This window comes from Haliotis asinina, chromosome 6, assembly GCF_037392515.1.
Source record: "Haliotis asinina isolate JCU_RB_2024 chromosome 6, JCU_Hal_asi_v2, whole genome shotgun sequence".
Lineage (NCBI taxonomy): Eukaryota > Metazoa > Mollusca > Gastropoda > Lepetellida > Haliotidae > Haliotis > Haliotis asinina.
This window is the reverse complement of record NC_090285.1, coordinates 34,858,847-34,881,494: the sequence shown is the minus strand read 5'-3', so window position 1 is coordinate 34,881,494 and position 22,648 is coordinate 34,858,847. Positions and strand designations below refer to the sequence as shown.

General features: G+C 41.1%; 2 protein-coding genes across 2 annotated transcripts; both read right to left on the bottom strand.

Moving 5' to 3' along the window:
* Positions 1 to 4,193: 4,193 nt before the first annotated feature.
* Positions 4,194 to 14,515, bottom strand: LOC137287495 (monocarboxylate transporter 13-like). The gene is made up of 7 exons (XM_067819828.1): positions 14,451 to 14,515; positions 10,133 to 10,411; positions 7,546 to 7,689; positions 6,073 to 6,342; positions 5,225 to 5,620; positions 4,706 to 4,831; positions 4,194 to 4,471 (listed from the first exon to the last, which is right to left on the bottom strand). The coding sequence occupies exons 2-7, from the start codon at positions 10,407 to 10,409 to the stop codon at positions 4,272 to 4,274; spliced, it is 1,413 nt and encodes a 470-aa protein (XP_067675929.1). The 5' UTR covers positions 10,410 to 10,411; positions 14,451 to 14,515; the 3' UTR covers positions 4,194 to 4,271.
* A 2,008-nt stretch (positions 14,516 to 16,523) lies between these two features.
* On the bottom strand, positions 16,524 to 22,178 carry LOC137287415 (monocarboxylate transporter 12-like). The gene is made up of 6 exons (XM_067819684.1): positions 21,820 to 22,178; positions 20,954 to 21,097; positions 20,464 to 20,718; positions 18,576 to 18,965; positions 17,747 to 17,872; positions 16,524 to 16,823 (listed from the first exon to the last, which is right to left on the bottom strand). Exons 1-6 carry the CDS (start codon positions 22,109 to 22,111, stop codon positions 16,642 to 16,644), a joined length of 1,389 nt encoding a protein of 462 aa, XP_067675785.1. The 5' UTR covers positions 22,112 to 22,178; the 3' UTR covers positions 16,524 to 16,641.
* Between the last annotated feature and the right edge of the window lie 470 nt (positions 22,179 to 22,648).

The following is a 22,648-nucleotide window of genomic DNA, read 5'->3' as shown; positions in this document are numbered from 1 at the left end:
AGTGTCATCACATCGTACGGCTGTGGATGTTTCTGAGGACTTCTCGTAGATTGTGTGCAAGATTAATCGAGTATCTGATTGTACTGAGAAATATGAGTTTTTCAACCTCTCATGTACCACATGAGATGTTGATTCAAATATTCCATCTGGACAGTGTGGTGCCTTTGATGGAAAAACTGGGAACTGGCATGTTAACCTTTTCTCTGTTTACAATGCAGGAATACCATATAAACACAGTAGAGGGAATCTCAAGATAGATGTACACAGCACATCATCTACATCATCAGAATGTCTTTAGCCCTCATTCATAAATATCGCTCAACACAGAAGGGACCCTACACTAGACTATTTGAGTAGGCAATCTTGACAAGTCACGCACAGTAGTGGCACAATGGTGGCGCATTGATGTTTCTCTGACGCTCTTGTGCTGGACTATTTTACTCAATCCTTCAAGATTACAGTCATTCTGGGTACATGAGCACCATGGTGAACTATGAATGCGTTAAACCAGTTACTGGTGATATACTTGTAAGCATGTCAAATTTTAATGATTTCTAAATAACTGGTATGTCTCTTTCGGATACAGCTCCAACAAAGGTATTTAAAATACATACAGACATAAAATGGGCACAAGTTTACAACTACAGTTGAATTAAAGGTCGTCATTGGAAACAATCACAATCATGCCGAATTCATGGCAATACCATGTTTCGTGTCACAGCCATGTTAGTCAGCTATTTACAATAACCAGCAATTACTGCTATAGATAGTGGCCATAACAATAATAAATCTAAGAATGTGTCTCTGAAGTACAAATTAAGGAATCTTAGTTGAGTGTGATAGGTTGAAATATTGTCACCGTGAACTAGGAATTCATTCTGAAACGCTGGTGGTATTAGTTTTCATCTTTACTGATGATTATTTTATCTCATTCAGTTCATTATTTGGATTATATGTTGGATATGCTGACGTCTACCCATGCAGATCTGAGTTAGAATATGTCTTCAACTGTACAGTGAAGAAAATATGTGTTGTGAAATCACATGTGTCTGTGAAATTCTGTTTAAAATGAGTTGGCGCTTTTTCGATTGCGCGAAACACGCAATGATCTATGCTGAGAAGGTGTTCGATCATATCTTCAAATTCTGTCAACCGGCGGAGGAAAATTCAAGCTGGACGGAACTGTACCTCAGAGTACTCTCCCTTACTCTCATATCTTCAAATTCTGTCAACCGGCGGAGGAAAATTCAAGCTGGACGGAACTGTACCTCAGAGTACTCTCCCTTTGGTAGGCCCTTTTGAGAAAGTTATCAGAGTTATCATTGATGTCAATGAGGAGCAGTTGAAACAAGCGCCTATAAATACGGCAAAATTAAGAGAATCGCCAGCGGGAAATTTGTCGTTCCTTGATCCAAATTGATCGTTCCTTACAACAGGCATCCTTACCCAAATACCCACACCGTCTATTGAATATTGTAGATATTACAAACCGTGATAGTTCCCACAATCTACATGGTAGGTAAAGTAAGTTGTGTGAATGACATTTTCTTGCCTTTTCAGCCTCGAAAGAGTCGTCAGCAGAGGAACTGCCAAGACTAACCCTACTGTTCTCAGTAGTTATATTAATGGGGAGAAAATGCATAGGTCGGCATGGGTTCCTTAAAATCACAAGGTGGACTGGACGAGATTTCTTATACACAACCTGCCCACTAGTATATCAGTGATATTGTATGTATAATCTCAACTCAAGTTTGCCATTTACACCTGAGGACACCTGTTTGGGTCTGGTGACTGGTTATTATTTAACGTTGACGTTCTACATTTACCTTGCCCTTCCCGTGAATAGCTGGCAAAAAATGTTCATTCATTCTACCTTTCCCTAATAGTCCTCATTTTTCTTCTTATTTTCAACAACCCAGAACATTTTTTGTTCCAAATGTAAGCTGTATTGAAATAAAGTATGCATCGAAACATTTTTGGTATGTGTGTTCACATGCTACTCCTTCAAGCTACGGTATGAAGCAACCGACCGATGAGTAAATGTGTTAGGGACATACATGTCCTGGTGATTTTTCTGCAAGTAGTGGTGCTTTAGGCGAAGTCATGGCATTTTCCAAACAATTATAAATACAACAGTTACGAGTGCATTTGAGATCCTGAATGTAAAATCGCATGTAACAAAATCTAATTCAGAACGTGGAAAAGAGATTCAGATGATAATACGTCGCGAAATCTTAACATGAACGTTGTACAGTAATCTAAGGCGGTTGTAATTTCAAAACATTTCATTTGCATTATCCATCGCTAGGCTCTTCAAAATCTGACTGGTTTTTAGAAGAATTATCACACATACGGGTTAAATATAGTTCAGTCATCATCACCGTTACATAAGAAGTAAGTAAGAATTGAATTACTAAGTATTTAAATTATATTGTTCCCGAATTGAATAATGTCTTCAAATTATTAAGTACTGGACTACACTTATCTCAGTAAATCTTAACCGTTACTAAAACAAAGCTATCTTGGACTGGACGAAACTGGGCGTAAATCATGGGAAACCTTCATCAGAAACACTCTCTTTCAAAACGGGTTTGGATAGACATGGGCAATTCAGGATGTTGGGGACACAGGATTATTTCCACCATTTATACCATTTCTTCTATTTCAAACACCGCATTCAGGATTTTGGATATCAACAATATCATAATGACGTTCTCCAGTAATTTAAATTCTGAACATATTCTATTTTCAAAACAACTTCACACTCTTTTCTAAGAGACAGCACTCAAAGAGAATCGGTCAGAGAGAAAAATGTTTCCTGAATTGGAAACGCATTCGGGAGAGAATGTCTATATAAACATACAAATATATTTTAAAATATTCCACATGAAGTCCAGCAGCAATCGAGATGCATTCCGACTCGTCCGAGGCACACTGGAGACATCCTGGCAGGACATGAAGTGGCATCTCTTTTCTATTCACCCCCGGATATATTCAGAATACTTAGAATACAGTTAGGGTGCAGTAAAAATATTTACAAATGCAGTTAGAATGCAGTAAGAACACACACTTAAAATGCAGAATGCACCTAATATGCCCTTCGATTTTGTTCCACTGCGATTTTACCTCGAAAGTTTAAAGTTCGAATGAATAGTTGGAATGCATTCAGAATGCAGTAAGAAATTTTAGAATTCAGTTCAAATCGATTATCTTGGCGTTCTTAAAGTCACCAGGAAGATAACATATTTAACTCGTATCCAGATGCTGGTAGCACGTATCTATTTATGTATGGTATTGAAGATTTGTTATTCGCTATGCAAAGTGTCTCCTTAAGACGTGAAATATGACACTCAGAAAGAGTCAAGACAAACCTAGAATACATAACCGAATACATTTAAATTTGTTTCCCTGTTATTTGAGATATAGAACAATCCGTAAATGGGTGAATGGATAGGCATGTTGATGACTTTGCAAATAGGTACGTCTATTTAAACAAAAGAACGGAAAGGCTTTCAAGGCCCAATGCTTTCAAGGCCCAATGTGTTTGGGAGGACTGATGAGTCACAGGTTATAGACGTTTATTGCTTAGTGAATCAAGACACGGGGACATAGAATCTCCTAAACAACAAATCACTGAGTTGCAGGTTCACAGCTGTTTCATAAAAGGCAGATATGTCAACGACTGACCCAGTCTGTCAACAACACAACGGATTAATGTTCGTCTAGCTGTGTAGACTTAAAGTCTTTTGCTCACCAGTTTTTTATTTGATTTAGGGTAAATGTATGGCGATCATGTCCGTGTCGCCGTGTCAGCCAGCCGCCTGCATCTGGTATGTTCAAGATCCACCTTTCTACGTTTGTGTGCAACACATTCCCGCAGTGATCACATCCACCGTCCTTTGTCTGTGTATCAAATCCCTTCTGGAATCATATCCTTCTTCCTCACTCGGGAGTGTAACACAGCACTTCGAGGATCACAATCACCTTCCTCCATCTGGTCTGTAAGACGTGAGTTCGACGACCAATCCTCCTTTACCACTGACGTAACATAGTAGACACTGACGTGTTCAAGGTGTAAGGGGCTCACCACAAAGGCCTCCTTCCTCAAAGGCATTCCGTCTGCCTTTTCTGCAGTATCAAATTAAGGTGTACCCTCTTATCAAGCTCCCACAGCAAACTGCATCACGTTACTTTAGGATTGAACCTGATAATGTACACTGTTTACGAAATGCAACAAACACTATAATTCCTCCTGAATTTCAAGATACATGTCAACGTTCACATTCACCATAATTCGCGGGTTCCACAACACTGACAACTGTAAATTCAGGTTCAACTGTATCCGGTTGTCTCTGTTTGCATGCATTATGAAGTTGTATTTGCGATAAAACTATGACACCGCCGCATATAAACAAGGCGCCGGCTGTATAGAAGGCCGCTGCATAAGTCCCCGTGACGTCGTACAACCACCCTGTTGATAATTAACAAGATCGGTGTGCATTTATATTGTTTTAAATTCATCACAATGAACTACACTTCAACAGGCTGCAAGGAAAGATCTAACTAACCAGTTTTGTTTTCTTCTGAAAACACCGCTGAATACTCTCATCAACGCAGATGTCTTCTTGAATACATTCATATCTGCTTTGTGACAACTTTAACACTTTTATAGTAATCTTTGTTTCACTACATGCCAAACACTTACCTCCTAGCGGGGAACTGATGAAGCCAGAAAATCCTTGTAAAAACATCATCAGCCCCAGCCCCTTGCCTAGGTTTTCAAGGTCCACTACATCTAGCAGAGCTACTGTCTTCAACCCCGTCCAGATGCCTGTTCAAGACCAGAATGTTGAAGGATATGTCTTAGTTTCTGGAGTTTCGTAACTTACCAAATTTGGACACCAGTTAGCAAATACCAGGTTCATCAATCACAAACAAATATTTGCAGAAAAGTTACAGACTGATTGTGCAGTTGACTCCGACACACCCACACACCCCATCCTCCACATATGCACTCACAAGCACGCACGCACGCACAGACTTTATCACGTTCCTAATGAATGGTGCCTTACACTGACCATGTTGTGGCTTTACCTACCAGGTTTGCATGTGCATCAGAGATACGTAACGCTTGTGAAACCCTTAAGTCTTCAGGGGAAAAGGCCGCTACAAACAACGAAGCCCAAAGTGAGTTAAAGTAGTATTCTAGTCGCTTATAACTTACCAGAAAAAGGACCATATATCACAGCGAATCCCATTAACAATGGAAATGATGTCAAGAAAGGGCACACAACCACAAGGACTCCGCACAGTATACAGGACCATCCCCATAAAAGTTTGATATTGACGCAGCTGAAGTCACCAATCCAGCCAAAGAACAGCCTTCCTGCAACACTGGTAAAACCAATCACAGGCAACAACCACGCCGCCTCGTGCTCCGGGATGTGTAAGTCTCGTGCTCGTCTTGGAAGATGTGCGTAAGGAATGAAAATACCTATTGCTGATATAGCGTTGGCAAAAATGAAAAGACAGTACGGGAGATTGTGGAGTAAATGTGAGTATCCTTGGATCGGGCTGATCTTGCAGCAGACTTTGTCTTTATTTTGCAGTTTAGAAGCCCCTGAAAGACAATGCTATTATTAATGGACTATCCTTAAAACATCTCACACTCAGACGTAAGTGTTATGCTGTCTTTCTCTGTTGTTTTATAACGTTATTATCCTATCAACGTATGTTACATGTATGTGTTTTGCTGACCATACAAACAAGCACGCGTTTATATCGTCTGTATGCAGTGTATAAGCTTTATTCTAGACATTACTGTCCGTCTAGAGATAGAGAATGAACTTTACATATTACAAACAATGTACTCGATTTTCTGGACTATAACCCCCATGCAACCTTGGTTAAGGGTTCGTGAAGGTAATTTAAATCAAAATGATGACCTGATTTTTAATTACATAATTAATATCATGTAAATGGATGGCTCCAAGCGTCCGTCTGACGCCTAGTAACTACAGTAAATGTGTTGATGATAAATTCACAAGGTCCATGAGACATATCACCAATTACCTTCTGATGCTGGGGATGCTTTCCTATGTCCATCTTTCATGGGACGATACAAAGATCCACAAACTGCAGCATTGAGTACAACTGCCCCAGAGATCAGAAACATGCCCCTTAAACCATAGGCTGTGTGGAGCATTTGAAACATTGTCGATAAAGCCATCATTCCAGCACCACCTCCCGAGGAACAGATCCCATTAGCCAAAGATCTTCGTTTCTTCATGTACTGGTTCACAATCACCTTGGACGGTAAGAACATGAGACCCAGCCCGATTCCTGAAAGACATGTAGAGCCATGGAAACATCGTCTATGAACTAACGAAAAGGTATACTAGTATTTGTGAGGACAAGACTGGTAGACTCTTCCCCCGGAGATGTATGATAGTACTATCTGGAGTGACCACCACTGACACTGTAAAGACAGCGCCAGATAATTGAAAACAGTCTGGGTAATGTCCAAATGTCCACCAATGACTGAGCTAGCCTCAAATGCATTTATAGGCATCGCCGGATCTAATCCCATACACGTTCAGTGAGGGATAGTACTCGGGAAACCACCGGTAGGGGCAGTACAGTTATGTCCCACTGACCCCAAATTGTGTTACTGTGCAACGTGTTATGAAATGCATTGTCCTGTTACACTTTGAAATACGGAACGTGTCACGACCAAGCTTCTGCATATGATCTCAGAAGTGATTGAGTGAATGATGTCCTACCGTTAAATTACTGTTGATACCGCTAGGCTGTGTTCCCATGCCACCCAATACTTGTACACTTTTACTCAAAAACTGTTGACGTTGAGTAATGCAGGAGTTGCGGAGTAACGCAAGAGTTGCTTCCGTTTGTATGACACTCAGAGCTATTCTGATGAAACCTGAACCAAGTCATTTCTGTCGTCTTTCATGCTGTCTGCACAAGCTAAACACGCCTCGGCGTAAAGGTCATATTTGATGTCCCTCAACTGGTTACGTTTGATTCTGTCACAAACTAGTTTCAACTCTGCCCAGTTGTGTCAGTGTGTCAGGTCGGCACATTCCGTAGATGCACCCACCGAATAAGGTTGTCCGTTGACGTGCCAACATTTTGCGTTTTCTTGAACTTTAACATGCATCTATTTCTCTCACATTTCCCTGACTACACCGGAGGTGCACTGATTTTAGCTGTGACATTTCTTTGCAGTTAACTAAAATATGTTATGGGCATTCGATGGCTAAACAACCTTGCTGTGTAGCTTCAAAGCATCAGGCGTTAAACAACCATCTTGTCATACCTCCGAACTCGGTGCCATGCTTTATCACGCGCATGTGTGTTATGAACGTCCACAATGAAGTGTTACTTAGTTTACAGAGCTTGAATTAAATGTTGTTGTTTTTGTTTTTTTCTCTAAGCATGCAAAAGCACCTAAATACGTTTGTTGCTGCAATGTGGCGTGTTTTAACACTACCTAATCGTTTTCATTTCTTATTCCTTGCAACTCACCTACTAAAACGCCGTAACTGATGTAGAGATAGTCAATACTGGTTGCTAAAGAGCTGATTACAAATCCCGTTGAAGCGATGACAGCACCGATCAAGGTCACGGTACGGCAGCCATATTTATCCGTCAGGATCCCTGTAACTGGGGCTGAAGGAAAGAAAGCAGTAATAGAAATACATGAAAACAAGGCTGTCATGGAGGTTGTGTCTTACAACATGCAAATGGGCATACCAAGTAAATTGGGAAGTATTTGGCTGTTGTGAGTGACTTGAGTTTTATTCGGTACTCAGTTTTACGGAAGCGGTCTGTAAATAGTCGAGTCTGGACGAGATAATCAACAGCATGAACATCGATCTACACAGTTGGGATACGCTGACATGATATTGTGTCAACAGGCCTGACCATCTGATCCCGGTAGTTGCCTCTTACGTCAGGCATGACGTACTGATTAAATCATAACCCTTCACACATCTTTACGGGCCACAGTTGTTACGACAAGACGTGTTGTGTCGGAACAAAATTTCAAATGTGTTACTCCCAATGCTCTCCCAAGTTCATTGTAACCTCTGCTTTGATCACAGGCCTCAAACATGTAAAGGTGCTGGTGTACTTAGTGGTTGTCGACGTATTCATTCATTGTTCTTCATATCAGCCACTCGGCTGTGTATTAACCACCATGCAATTAGTGGAAGACTGCAGACTGACTGAGATTAAAACATGGGAAAACACAAGACGGAGGCCAGGATCGTACGTTGGTTACTGAAGAACACTACATGAAAACAGCACTTGCATATTTCGTCGTAATGTCCTGGGGCGATGGAGGTAGCCTGGTGGTTAAGGTGTTCGCTCCCCACGCCGAAGGTCTGGGTTCGATTCCCCACAAAGATACAGTGTGTGGAGTCCATTTGCTGACCCTTGATATTGCTGGAATGTTGCTAAAAGTGGCGTAGAAATAAACTCACTCATTCATTGTATCCAAAGGTCTTTTTACATGATCGCGTGATCATAATGCATTTTCTTTTGTATTTGACACTTTAGCTGGTGTCTGGCCACTTTAATTTGTATGTTTGTCCATCTTTTCTTTTAAGTCTATTCAATGTTGTTTAGAAGGGTTCTTAACATGAATGATTAATGCTAATTATTCACCGTAAAAGATGAACGACATGGTCGAGCTAACACTGATATGGAAACTCAACTACCAACAATTCCCCACAGTCAACTCTCTACCTTAGGCTATTTTATATTATTCATTACTTACATGTAATCACACACTCCACCCCGGCAATATGTCAAGTGCAAATCCATAAAAGATGCGTGCAAGGTATACGTTAATACAGAAGTCATATCATATGCCAGCTAAAGATATATTGGAGTCTGTTCACACGACACTAGCTTTCATAACGGAGGCACAAGAGAAAAGACCACTGTCATCACGTCCGTACTGTAGAACAATGTAACATCAACTGTGAGTGCGTACGATTTATACCGCTGTTAGCGATATTCAAGAGAAATGAGAACATCAGAAATGGGCTTCACGCGTCGTACCCATGTGGGGATTCCCACCCGGGTCTTCGGAGTAACGCGCCAACACTTTAACCACAAGGCTACCCCACGGCCCCAGTGAATCTGGCGATATTATCAAGCAACAAATCCGTAAACATATTACACTTAAATGTTCGATGCTCTTTTGTCTATCAGAGTTCCAATCAGTATAACAAAATCGATGAACATACAGTTGTTTGACAGTAGCATGACTGTAAGCTCATATTTGCGGTAACGCATTTCACGCTCAACTATTATGACTATATGGGTACCCGTAATTTCAACACACAAGATACAAAATGCAAAACTACGCGAACTATAATATTTGTGTGTGTTTGAGTAATCAAAGTAATCACTGTAATCGAGACTGGACATAACAAAGTAATGACTGAGATGATGGTTATTGATTTCATCTCAGATACGAGAGACATGCATTAATCAAGACAACGAGCACGACACTGACCAACCGATCCCGTTATTCGCTTCCTAAGACAAGCATACATTAAATGAAGACCCAATCAAGTCCGAATCTTCGCATCTACTTTGACGTCAACGTAACACGACAAGGGCTCTAGATACTGTCAAAGATTTTATATGTGCATCAATTGAGTTCAACATTTGTCATATTTGGGATTTCACTTTCTTAGTAAAGTACAAATTCTAGTACTTTTTCGGTTGAGTCCCATTCGGGATTCGAACCCGCACCCTCAGAGTCAGGCACCTAGTCGCCAGCACACAAAGTCAGCTGCCTAGCTCGCTCAGCCACCACGACTTCCACACATTAGGTGCCTGACTCTGAGGGTGCGGGTTCGAATCCCGAATTGGACTCAACCGAAAAAGTACTAGAATTTGTACTTTACTAAGAAAGTGAAATCCCAAATATGACATATGTCGCATTTGACCACTTTCTAAATGGCATCATGTAATCATCAATAGAGTTGATTGAAATGAGTAACATCTGAACGTTAACATTCTCTGTTTAACGTCTACGTGCCAAGAAAAAGGTTCCGAAGTAGAGAAGATTCCAGCTGCTCGGTATAATACTCACCTACAAGACTGAGCAAACCAGTTGGGATTGAACCAATCCAGGCTGTGTGTCCGCGTTTCGTATCGAAGTACTCCAAAAGATAGACGTATATCACACCAAAGGATAGATTGATACCGAAGAACATGACATGGTTAAAGAAAGACGCGAAAACAATAATCCATCCCAGTCCTGAATCGGCCTCTTCAGGGACTCGGCCCTTAGTTTCCAGCAATGGCTGTACACGAGCTTCACTTTCATCTTGTTCCTCATCTGTCCTCATCACGCCACCTTCAGACATTTCTGAAAACAGAATGGAACAAATAAAACGTTGAGAACATCATCGTTATATCGTTCTACGTACGCTACACGTACGTATGTAAGCGTAACGCCATTTCTCCGAAGATACAAATTGCTTTCGGGTTAAATATGCATCTTTAAACAAGGAAAGAATCAGAAACCTATTCATGAGAACTGCGGTTGTTTTGTGATGGAAACGATGCTATTACTACTAGGTAATAAATCAAGGGATAAAAAAACATGTTAACTGGAGGTAACAGAGTCCAGAGAGGGATTGAGTAAACTTATATGAGTATGGAACCTGGTGTTGATTTCATTATTGTATGAATATGCACCAGTAGATGAATGCAATGTCATTAGGTTGGATTCCCGGTCGTTCGTCCCTTCTCTCCATATCTGCGAAGATGCAAAGTGCTTTAAGGAGAAGAATGCATCGTTAAACACGAAACTTAAATCTAGAAACCCTTTCTTGAGAATTGCGGTTACGCATATCTAAATAACGACCATAGTAAGGGTTACTGAACGGCTAACATCATGATGACATGCTTATTACACACGCGTCATGTATGAGGCATGATGTACTAGACATTATCGTACTAATTTTATTTTTTCAGTTAATAACGATATATCAATAAATCACTTCCAAGAAGAAGGGACATAACTTTCCCTAGTGGTTTAATTTGCGATAAAATTGATGCTATTACAGATGCCCCTCACTCCTTGATTCAGCATCCCCCGTGGACCAAGCGAGTGTAGCTTGAACTTACATCTCACTTAACAACGGGCAACGTTCGAATTCATAAGTAACTGTGAATAGGATTTGCTAACACCCAATCCGCAAGACATCTTATATTTTTTTACTACAAATTCTAGTACCTTTTCGTAGTTGAGTCCCATCCGGGATTCGAACCCACGCCGCCAAAGTCAGACACCTAATCGCCAGTACACAAAGTCATCCGCCTAACCCGCTCAACCACCTCGACTTCCACAATCACCCAACCGGCGGTTATGATGAGAACAAAACTACTCCATCTTCAATAACAAAAACATAGGCACATCGGGCAAATGCTGCTTTATACGACCTTCAGGTCTTGCGACAGTGTTTTAGTTGCACGTACAACATTAAGATCTGATTGAAAACAACCTCCCAGCCTCCTCTTCGTTGTACAACATTCTGTCAACACCTGCTATCACCGTCACTTTCGCGTTATTTAAGAGGACACTGACAATCAACATCAGCGTCCTTGCGATCACAGTGAATTGTCGAAGCATACAACAACTACCAGCAAACGGGTCAAGGATGTTATTAAGGCTACAGTAAACTCGGATAGGCCGTCTAAACCTGTTGAGATTTACAGAAAAGGCCAAAGAGAACATAATGCTAGATATAGTATGTGAAGCAAGTTTTGGGGACACCTCTTTTTGTTGAATATCTTTCAGACAACATCCATTCACCATATGCCATTAACGTATACCTTATTGAACCCACTGACGTAATGAACAAAAACGTTTTACCTTTGTTAATCTGATGGGGTAAAAGTTAAATATCATTAAAATCTCTGGACCTTTTCACGGTGTCAAGAGACGGGGTGTAGTCGTTGTAAACGTAACAGTTTACGGGTTAGGTCAGAGCGCAAGAGTGCATGACCCTGGGTCAACATTACAAGTGACTTGGAAGGACAGAGTTGTTAACATCGGAATAGTTGTTAACATCGGAATAATTGTTAACATCGGAATAGTTGTTAACATCGGAATAATTGTTAACATCGGAATAGTTGTTAACATCGGAATAATTGTTAACATCGGAATAGTTGTTAACATCGGAATAATTGTTAACATCGGAATAGTTGTTAACATCGGAATAGTTGTTAACATCGGAATAATTGTTAACATCGGAATAATTGTTAACATCGGAATAGTTGTTAACATCGGAATAGTTGTTAACATCGGAATAGTTTGTTAAGTAAAAGTAGGCAATCTTTGATAAAGACTTTGTACAGCTATTTTTCAAGACTGAAGCTGTAAAAGTATATCCTTTAAAATCTGTCAACGAGTTTACACAAAGGACAAGGTCAGCATTAAAAATAAAGCGTTCAACACTTTATCGTGTTATCTCCCCTGATCAGGTAATTGGCAGTAGTCATTTAGGGACCATCTAGAAATCAAAGTCTGCAGTAAAAATGGACACTTTCAATTTGAGACTAATCTTTGATATAATTCACCGTTGTTATTACACAAACGAACATCTCTCTTCCAGAAAGCTGATGAAAATTCTTCAAGATGAATGCGACCTCTGCATTTCCAGAAGTACAATATTTAGATTGCTAGTGAAATTCGAAATATCCCGCAAAAAGGTCACTCTGTGAAAGAGCTGACCCCGTGGTACTAGGGCTAAATATCTGAAAATAATGTCCGAAAAAGGATAAAATGGTCTCGTAGTAGTCTATTTTGAAAAAAACGTGGCTTAATGCTAACCACACCCCTGCATGTACGTGGCAGCACTTCGACCCCAAACATAGCAGCAATAATCCTCCACGCAAGGGTAAAAGACTTATTATACATGCAGGGTCTCACCTGGGTTTCTTACCAGGATAATATCATGACTTGGGGTTCAGATCCAAATCTACTGATCGTCGTGAGTATCTCACAGAGATGAACTCCACAGTGTCCAGTGCCACAGTTCAGCTTATCCCAGCTCTACCTGACAAGTGTTTGGTGTTGATGGACAACGCTCAAAAGCACCGTGTTACAGATAAGAAGTTGCCTTCCTCTGCTTCCAGAAAGCATGACTTTCATGCACAGACGCTGGTAGTACGTGAGATATTGTTGATTTCAATAGTGTTACCGGAAAGATTTAAGAACATTATCTACCCTCGGTCGGCTGTCAAACAGCTGTGTGTTACACGGTACTAGAACATTAATCTGGAAACCCGAAATGGACACCTGAAACTGACTTTGAAAAGCCACAGTATCATATTGCATCGTAGTGTTGAAGGAGAAACACAAAATAGCTGAAGTCGGATCTGCCCATGAAATCTCCACGTAACGTTGTCACTCTGATGGGCGTCTGATATTGGTTTAAGGTCGTCCCTCAAGGACTGAGTGAGTGAGTTGAGTTTTACGCCGGCTTTCGCAATTTTACAGCAATATCACAGCGGGAGACAGAAATGGACTTCACATGTTGTACCGATGTTGGGAATCATACCCTGGCCTTCGGCGTGACGAGCGACGCTTTAACTACAATACTAACCCACCGGCTCCCTGTCACCATCTGATGAAGAAACATTCACGGTGAAACAAATCACGCGAGGCCGGTCATTCTCACAAAGACCGCATCACTTCAGTCCCTATTACTTTCTAAACAGGTCATTGATATGATTATGTCCGGGAGCCGTTGTTGTCAGTTTTTGTTAAGTTATTAATTACAGTCACCAAGACCTTGGCTCTGTGATAGCTTTGTACTACAACCCCTGGAACTTTTCACCCGAATCCTCATCAGGGCAATGGCAAATCTTTGGACGGCAATTGCAAGTAACACACATAAAGGCAGGAACGTGTGGATGGTAACTTATATTTTAAGGAACACAACGTTTCGAAATAGGTACTTATTCCATCATCAAGGGAATGAAAAGTCTTCGAATAAGATATGTGTGCACATGTGTAACAACAAGAAGCTGAGACATTGTCTACTGAAACCTGTGTTCACTGTATCAAATGTATCTAACATCAGCATGTCCTTCGCAGAGGTTATCAAGTCTTAGCAACATCTTACACAATCCCGGTAACTGTACTCGTACGATGCTCTTAATCTTGATACAAGACACTTTATGTGCATCTGCTAATACTGCCCCTCATCAGTTACATGAAATGATGAAGGGGCGAGAATTAGCGCAGAAATCTCGTGTAAAAATATTAAAGATGTTGTACATCGATATCAAGTGTCTTGTATTACTCTAACAACTCCTTAATGCCTATCAAGCTGTAAGATGGAAAAAAATCAAAGTACGTTTTCACGAGAACAGTAAAATTATTTGCAACATACCTGGTTGAATGACCAAGCTGTCCCTCTTGACTCTTGTCGGGTCCAGTGTCACGGTGTGTACCCCCACATCACAATGATGACCCCTTCTTGACGCCTCCGACTGAAGATTAGGAGGTTGAAAGGTCATGAACTGACTAACGCACTCACTCTAGTTTGTCATCATGCCATCTCGCCCGTCACTTCAACACAAGAGGTAAATGCAAGCGGATCATACGCTCGTTTTAACAATATTCACCATGTGTAACCAGGTAGTTTATTTATAGCTGGTATGTTCTTTACACCGTTCACTTCTTTCACTGAACAGGAATACGTCTTCATGTGTACCTGATTTAGTTCAGTTCCATTTCATAGCTGCTGGGGGCAATCCAACCTCCACCGTAGTTAATGAGTAGTCTCCTTCGTATAGTACTAGCGGTGGTGCTTCTACTTGAGCGTAAGGATGCCTATACAACTAGGAAATTATGATTATATAATTATAATTTGCTATTTGTTTTATTAAAAACCACCCGTTTTCACCCCAAACTTCTCCAGTAAACAAACTATTCCCAAACACAAACAGGGTCAGTACCCTAGGAATGTGTTTCTTTATTGATATACAGTGTCTCTCTCTCTCTTTCTCTCTCTCTCTCTCTCTCTCTCACACACACACACACACACACACACACACACACACCGCAGACTGTTTGGACAACCCGATCCAAACATGAGCGTCACACGCATGTATGTGTTATGTGAATATTTGTACGTGCATCTAGTTTCGTGATCAGATATGTCGCATTTTCAAGTTAAACGTATGTGTGGCTATTTCGCTCGGTATTTCATGGTAAACTCTAATTGAACTAGACAAGAAACAAACGTCATCCTCCAACTATTCGTGGACACGTACGGGTATGTTTCATCACGAACTGTTTGAAATGAATATAGAAATGCCCGTGACGAATTAACATGTTTCGTTGTCACGTATCAACTTGACATACGGTGGACTTGAGTATGGTGAATCAATGAAAACTCACCCTTTATATTGGTGATGTATCTAGAGAAGATTTGCACCTGTATACAGGTGGTATATCTGGAGCAGACCTCACCCTGTATAAATATGATGTACCTGTAGTAGATCTGGAGCGGTGTAACTGTGGTCTATCTAGAGTAAACTTGACCACGTGTTGCGTCTAGAGTAGACCCGACCCTTTATAACTGTTACATATCTGAAGCAGACCTGACCTTGTATATCTGTGGTGTGTCTAGAGAATACTTGACCCTGTACAACTGTTGTACATCTAGAGTAGACCTGACCCTGTATGACTGTGGTGCATGTAGAGTAGGCCTGACCTTGTACAGCTGTGATGTATCTAGATTTGACCTGCCCCTGTATAACTATGGTATATCTAGCGAAGTCCGGACCCAATATATCTGTAGGCCTAACTCTGTACAACTGTAGTGCATTTAGAGTAGACTTGACCCTGTATAGCTGCGGTGTATGTAGAGTACACCTGACCTTGTATAACTGTAGGGTATCTAGAGTAGATCCAACCCTGTACAAATGTGGGGTATCAAGAGTAGACCTGATCCTGTACATGTGTGGTGTATCTAGAGCAGACCTGATCCTGTACATGTGTGGTGTATCTAGAGCAGACCTGATCATGTACATGTGTGGTGTATCTAGAGCAGACCTGATCCTGTACATGTGTGGTGTATCTACAGTAGACCTGCCCCTGTGTAAGTAATACGGTGTACCTAGAGTACATCTGACCCTGTATAACTGTGGTTCATATAGAGTAGCTCTGACCTTGTATAGCTGTGGTGTGTCTAGAGTAGTTCTGACCCTGGACAACAACGGTGCATCTGGAATAGACCGTAGCCTGTATAACTGCGGTGCAAGTAGAATAGACCTGACCCTGTATAACTGTGGTGTATCGAGCACAGACCTAACCATGTACTCTTAAAGTGTATAGATTGAGAAGAGGTCTGACAGTAGGCATTGTGTTACATTGTAAACTAATTATTAGAACAAGTAACAACTAAAAGATCTAACATAGTGCAGCCACTCATAATTTCATTGCTGAACACGTCGTGTGCAATTTATACCAATATTTATTGTTCACAGGAACGAAAATGAAACTATATGAAAGTTAATATATCACAACACCCAACGCCTAGTCACGTCTTTTAAGACAATGCTTGGTCTATACGCCTAACATATAGCATTGTCTATTGGGGTTGATGCGGTTAATGTGCAGATACTCTGATTCTTCCTTTGTTTCCATATCATTTCTGCCTTCTGTTGCATTAGCAAAATCACGCTGCTTGCGATGAACATACAGCCCACAGTGTAGAAGGACGCGGAGTAATCTCCTGTGCTGTCATATATCCAGCCTGAAACAGCATTATGTAACCTGGTTCAGACACTGAAGAATATATAGAGATCCAAAATGTAGGCTTTTAGCTTTACCTCCATTTATGCAAACTGTATACGCTTTTCGAGCATAGGCTTCTGACAGGTATTTAGAAGTGGATATTCAAGTAAAATGCTAATATTACTTCTTTATTGCATGCCACAACGTTTCTGGACTACTCCTCGCCTTTTGTTTTACGCCGGCTTTAGGCTGCAGCCAATGTGGCTGGGAAGTCAACTATTACTGGCTTCTACGCACATCTAAACACTTGTTTTAATTCTTATCAAATGAAAACAATGTACCTATTATCTGTACATCTCACTCTTTCATCTGATGTTTCTTATTCAATGTATTGTATATACACGCAACACTGGTTTTCTGTACAATTAGCATATATACTCATTATGAAGCCTACGTTATATTGATGATGTTTATTTCAATACACCTGACGAAGGGCAAGGAGTAGCCCTGAAACACTGTAACATAAAATAAAGAGGAAGAAGGTGTCATCCATAATATTTGCCTTTTAGCGTTCATGCATAGTCCAGGTTGGACATTCTTGTGATCGGATGAATAGTGTTTAGATAATTTAGGGGCGTTGGGGTAACCTCGTGGTAAAATTGTCAATAAATGAGTTCTATTCCCAACATGGTTCTAATGTGTGAAGCCCATTCCTGGCGTTCCCTGACGTGGTATTGCTGGAATAATTATAATAATAATTACGCTAAAAGCGTAAAACCACTGGATGATCTTGTTCCTACTTAATTAATCCGTTCTCTTAATATTGTCAGAAGTGTTTATTTGCAGATAAATATTCCGAATGCACCAAAAAATGTCAGTCAAACCTGTTTTGATCTGTCACCAAGCAATCTCAATTCCAGTGAGTATGTCATACAGACAAACCTGCCAATGGTGGTCCCAGGATAGAAGATAGACCTTGAGACATCAGTAAGATGCCATATGCCTTGCTGAGTTTGTCGACACCAACAACGTCTACCAGAACCACGTTTCTGGTACCATAGAAGACACCTACATAGACAACAAGGTAACATATAGAAGCATGCTGCTCTAGTCCACGTATAGACATATTTAGTCGGAATAACATTATTTGTGCGTCGAGAACATTGTTCTAGACCAGAGTCAAAACTGTTAACTTTCTTTCATAGTTATTTGCGGGGATGGTGGGGTAACCTAGTGGTTACAGCGTTCGCTCGTCACGCCGAAGACCCAGGTTCGATTCCCCACATGGGTACAATGTGTGAAACCTATTTTCTGCTGACCCCCGCCGTGATATTGCTGGAATATTGTTAAAAGCGTGTATGTGCATGGCAGCAATGGGTATAACTGTTTGGAGTTTGTACGACTGACTGGGGCTAGCACCATACAACAGGCTTTAGTCCATACCGACAAAACCACACGCACGGACACAGACGAGCAAACTCGTCCTTGTAGTTATGCCGTAAATAAACCTTGCTATATTTTATTCCCTCAAGAAAATTCTAGCAGATAATTTCCATTCAGCACTCGGCTTTATAAATTCCCATAAGAACCCACTCATTTCACTTACGTGGCGGTGAGTTAACCAAAGGAGCGTTCGCTCGTCATGCTGAAGACACGGGTTCGATTCCCCACATGGTTATAATGTGTGAAGTTCATGTCTGGTGACCCCGCTGTGATATTGCTGGAATATTGCTAAAAGCGACTTGAAACCAAACCCACTCATTTAACTTACCACTGAAAGCTCCAAACACCACAGCGAATCCGGCCAGCATCGGGAATGTTGTCAGGAAAGGACAAACAACGGAACTGATACCGCATATCATAAGTGCACTTGCAAGCAAATGTCGGTTGTTTACCCAATGGAAGTCTCCCAGCCAGCCAAAGAATAATCTTCCAATAACACTGGCAATACCAATGATAGGCAACAGCCAGTTTATCTCAGCCTCTTTTATCTTCAGGTCTGTTGCCCTCCTGGGTAAATGAGTGTAAGGTGTATAGAGTGCATTCATTGCCAGGCAGTTCGACATCAAGAAAAAACAATACCGAATGTTCCGGAAAAGTTTCGTGAAGTCATTCTGGCAACAGCTCCTCCGAAGGCTAAAGTTTCGCGTGTCAGTCGTTTCTGAATAGAAAAATTCACTTACTGGTCATTGACAAATTCAACATTTGATATGTGTATGACGTAAAATTGTATAAAATTGGAAAAAAAACTTAATAAACATTTAGCAAATCACTTTGCGTGACATTTTGTGCACGATGAACTTACTCACTTCTTGCATGACTTCTCTTTGACACCTGAAGTTCACATACTTGATACTGAGCATTGAAGAACGGTTGATTATTTTCTAGCATCTGAATGTTTTGGAAAACATGTTAAGCATCAATCTATACCGTTCGTACGTCATACAATGGCATACAGATAATCATCGTCACCGTGCCATAGGTATGCTGGAAACTGGAATGGCCCATAATGAAGCGGCCAGACATTTTGGTGTCCACAGAAATACAATGTCATCTCTATAGGGACCTTTACAACACACAACATAATTGGAACACAAGAGATCTGCATCGGACCATGTTTACAGTTAAAACACCTTCTCTCTAAAGCGTTCAACACGTCACAACACAACATTTTCCAGTGCTCTACTCATCGCCTTACCAAACTGGACACTCTACAGCACAGCACTCCACACAACGTGTTAGAGCATTCCGCACATCATATCATAGCGTTCCTCATACCACCTTACAGCGCTCCACAGCCGCCTCAAATCATTCTACAAGCTACATTACAGCCCTCCACACACCACCTAACATTCCCTTACAGCGCTCCCCACACCACGTTGTGGTACTCCACACACCACCTTATTTTTCCCACACCACATTGTGGCACTCTACACACCACCTTACATTCCCTTGCAGCGCTCGTCACACTACGATGTGATACTCCACACACTACCTTACATACCCTTACAGTACTCCCCACACCATGCTGTGACGCTCCACACAACACGTTACATTCCCTTACAGCGCCCCCAGTGCCACCTTGGTGGTGTAAAGGATGAAGTGTACAGCTCTCCCCGTGCCACCTTGGTGGTGTAAAGGATGAAGTGTACAGCGCCCCCCGTGCCACCTTGGTGGTGTAAAGGGTGAAGTGTACAGCGCTCCCCGTGCCACCTTGGTGGAGTAAAGGATGAAGTGATGAACAAAGCTGCATATAGCACTCCACATACACCTTTCAGCACTTCACACACCTCATTACAACGCTCCACACACCACCATACAAAACGTTACAGCATTCCACACGCCATTTTGCAGCACTCCCCCATACCACCTTGGTGATGTAAAGGGTGAAGTCGTGAAGCCAATAACACTCCACATACACCCTCTGTCAGTTCATACTCCCAATACCAGTTCAGGTACCATTTCACAGGACTCCATACACGGCCTTGTATCCGTCCACAAACCAGAATATAATGCTCCACTAACCACAGCACAACGCATCATACATCACATTGCAATGCTCCACAAATCACATTTCATACGCTCCATGCATCACAATAAAGCGCTGACCATATCACGCCATATCCTCAAACCAACCAAGACCTGAACAGTAAATCCACCTTGTGCCACTTTCCTTTTCTTCTTCGGGAAGAAGAGTCCACCAAAGACAATCCCGTTAAGGAGGAGGCTACCAGTGATCAGTGTCATGCCCCTCCACCCGTAACTGTTGCTAAGTTGGTGTAAGCTGGCAGACAGACAGGCACTGCCCACACCAGAACCGGAGGACGAGACACAGTTGGCCAGGGATCTTCGTTGTTTCATATGTTGGTTGATAATTACTTTAGAAGGCACTGACACAAGAGCAAATGCTAGTCCTGAAATTGGAAGGACATTTTTTGCGCCGTTCATTAACTCTGCATGTATTTAAAAAATCTTCTTAATCTTAACAAATCTAAAAAAATACACTACAAAGTACAGACTGTTTGTGCTATTACCATATTGTCCTGTATCTACTACGTTTGGGTGCATGACACTCTAAGATCCAATATAAAATGACTTTCATGCATATTTGGATTTATTCAGATGGACTGGCATGCTTATTTGGCTCACCGAAGAGAACACCGTATGTAAAGTACAACACGGATATGCTCTGGGCAAATGTACTGATGGTGAGACCAAATGCTGCAATGGCTGCGCCACATATGGTGATAGCACGGCAGCCGTATCTGTCCGTTAAAATGCCAACAACTGGAGCTGAAACAATAAGATGGTATCGTATAGACACATGATGTTTATCAACATTGTAAACAAAAAAAGTAAACCAAGCCAAAGGGTTTTACTGTCTGCACTCGTTTACATCGAGTACGGGTACAGAAGTGAACTGTCAAAAGCTGGCCGTTTCAGCTGGTTCCTATGGTAGCACTTCAAGCTGCTCATTTGTGACGTCATTCTGACTTTACGTCACAATGTTTTTTGAATAACGTCACCACTGTGGATGACACAACAAAACAACTGTTTGTGGTGTTTCTATGTGTCAATCTTGCAGTTTTCGGGAATCGAATACCATTTGATCATGTTTTTCAACCAATCATATTACAGAACACAGTGACTTTTTGTTTGCCATGAAATAACCACGTCCCGCGGATGCACATCACAATGTGCCTTTGACTAAGTTAAAATTCATTATTTTATTTTCACCCAAAGGTAATGGAGTCTCGACATTTGCCAGAATATCGCAGGTGAGAAATGATCTTTCTTAATGACATGATCTACTTGGAACCTTATCCCACCTGCTACTGCAGTCAGTTTTTTTGTATATTTTAAAAGCACACATGTACCCCATATGATGCATATATAGTGTTTACAGTCGACGGCGTGTAAGGCTTATATGTAACATATGTTTTTTTGTGTGTTTCATCAGGTCAGAAATCACGGATAAATCATACGTCGTTTTCAGCAATAATGTTGGTACCCACCTGCCACACTCTGTACTCCAAATACAAGTGATCCGACCAGTGCTGTCTCCCCTCGTCCTTTACTGAAGTAGTCGAGAAGTTCCTCGAAGATAACTCCAAATGATAGTGCTAAGCCATGGAAAAGAGCATGAATGCCAAATGAGGAAAACACCACAATCCAACCAGCAAAGCCGTCGGTTCCTGTATCATTTTCTTCTTTGTCGTTTCCACCTTCACCAGTTTCATCTTTCTGATTTTGTTGTAGTTTTAAGTTTTCTGTGATTTCTGTATCCTCTCGTGACATGACAACCATATGTACAGGATGTACACCTTCTACAAAATAATTTACATGTGCACATCACGATATTTTGTTCACATATTAAAATACACGTGCCACGTTTGTGTGGTGTCCGCTTGCAATACACATTCCAGAATTACAACATGTGGTATCTGGAAGTGAATAATAATATTAGTGCAGAACGCCGTAAAAGGTTTTGTATTCATTATCTCTGCTTCAGTAGCTAACATCTGTGCGCCAATACTATTTGCGATTCAATATAAAGGACCATACATATAATGAATGAATTTTTATTAGAATCTTAATTAAAGCAGTATGGAACCTCCGAATTCGTCACTTATTTGGAACATTATCACATTTATTATATAAACATGGAACGTCTGACAAAGTGTTGGCAGACAAGTATGTCAATATTTTATCGATGCACAGATGCGTTCAATATACAGTCCATCTCAGAATATTACCATAAAACATTATAAATGAAATTGTTGTCCTTCATAGCTAATTCCACATACCAGCTTACCGAATTTGTCACCCTTTGTTTTCCAACAA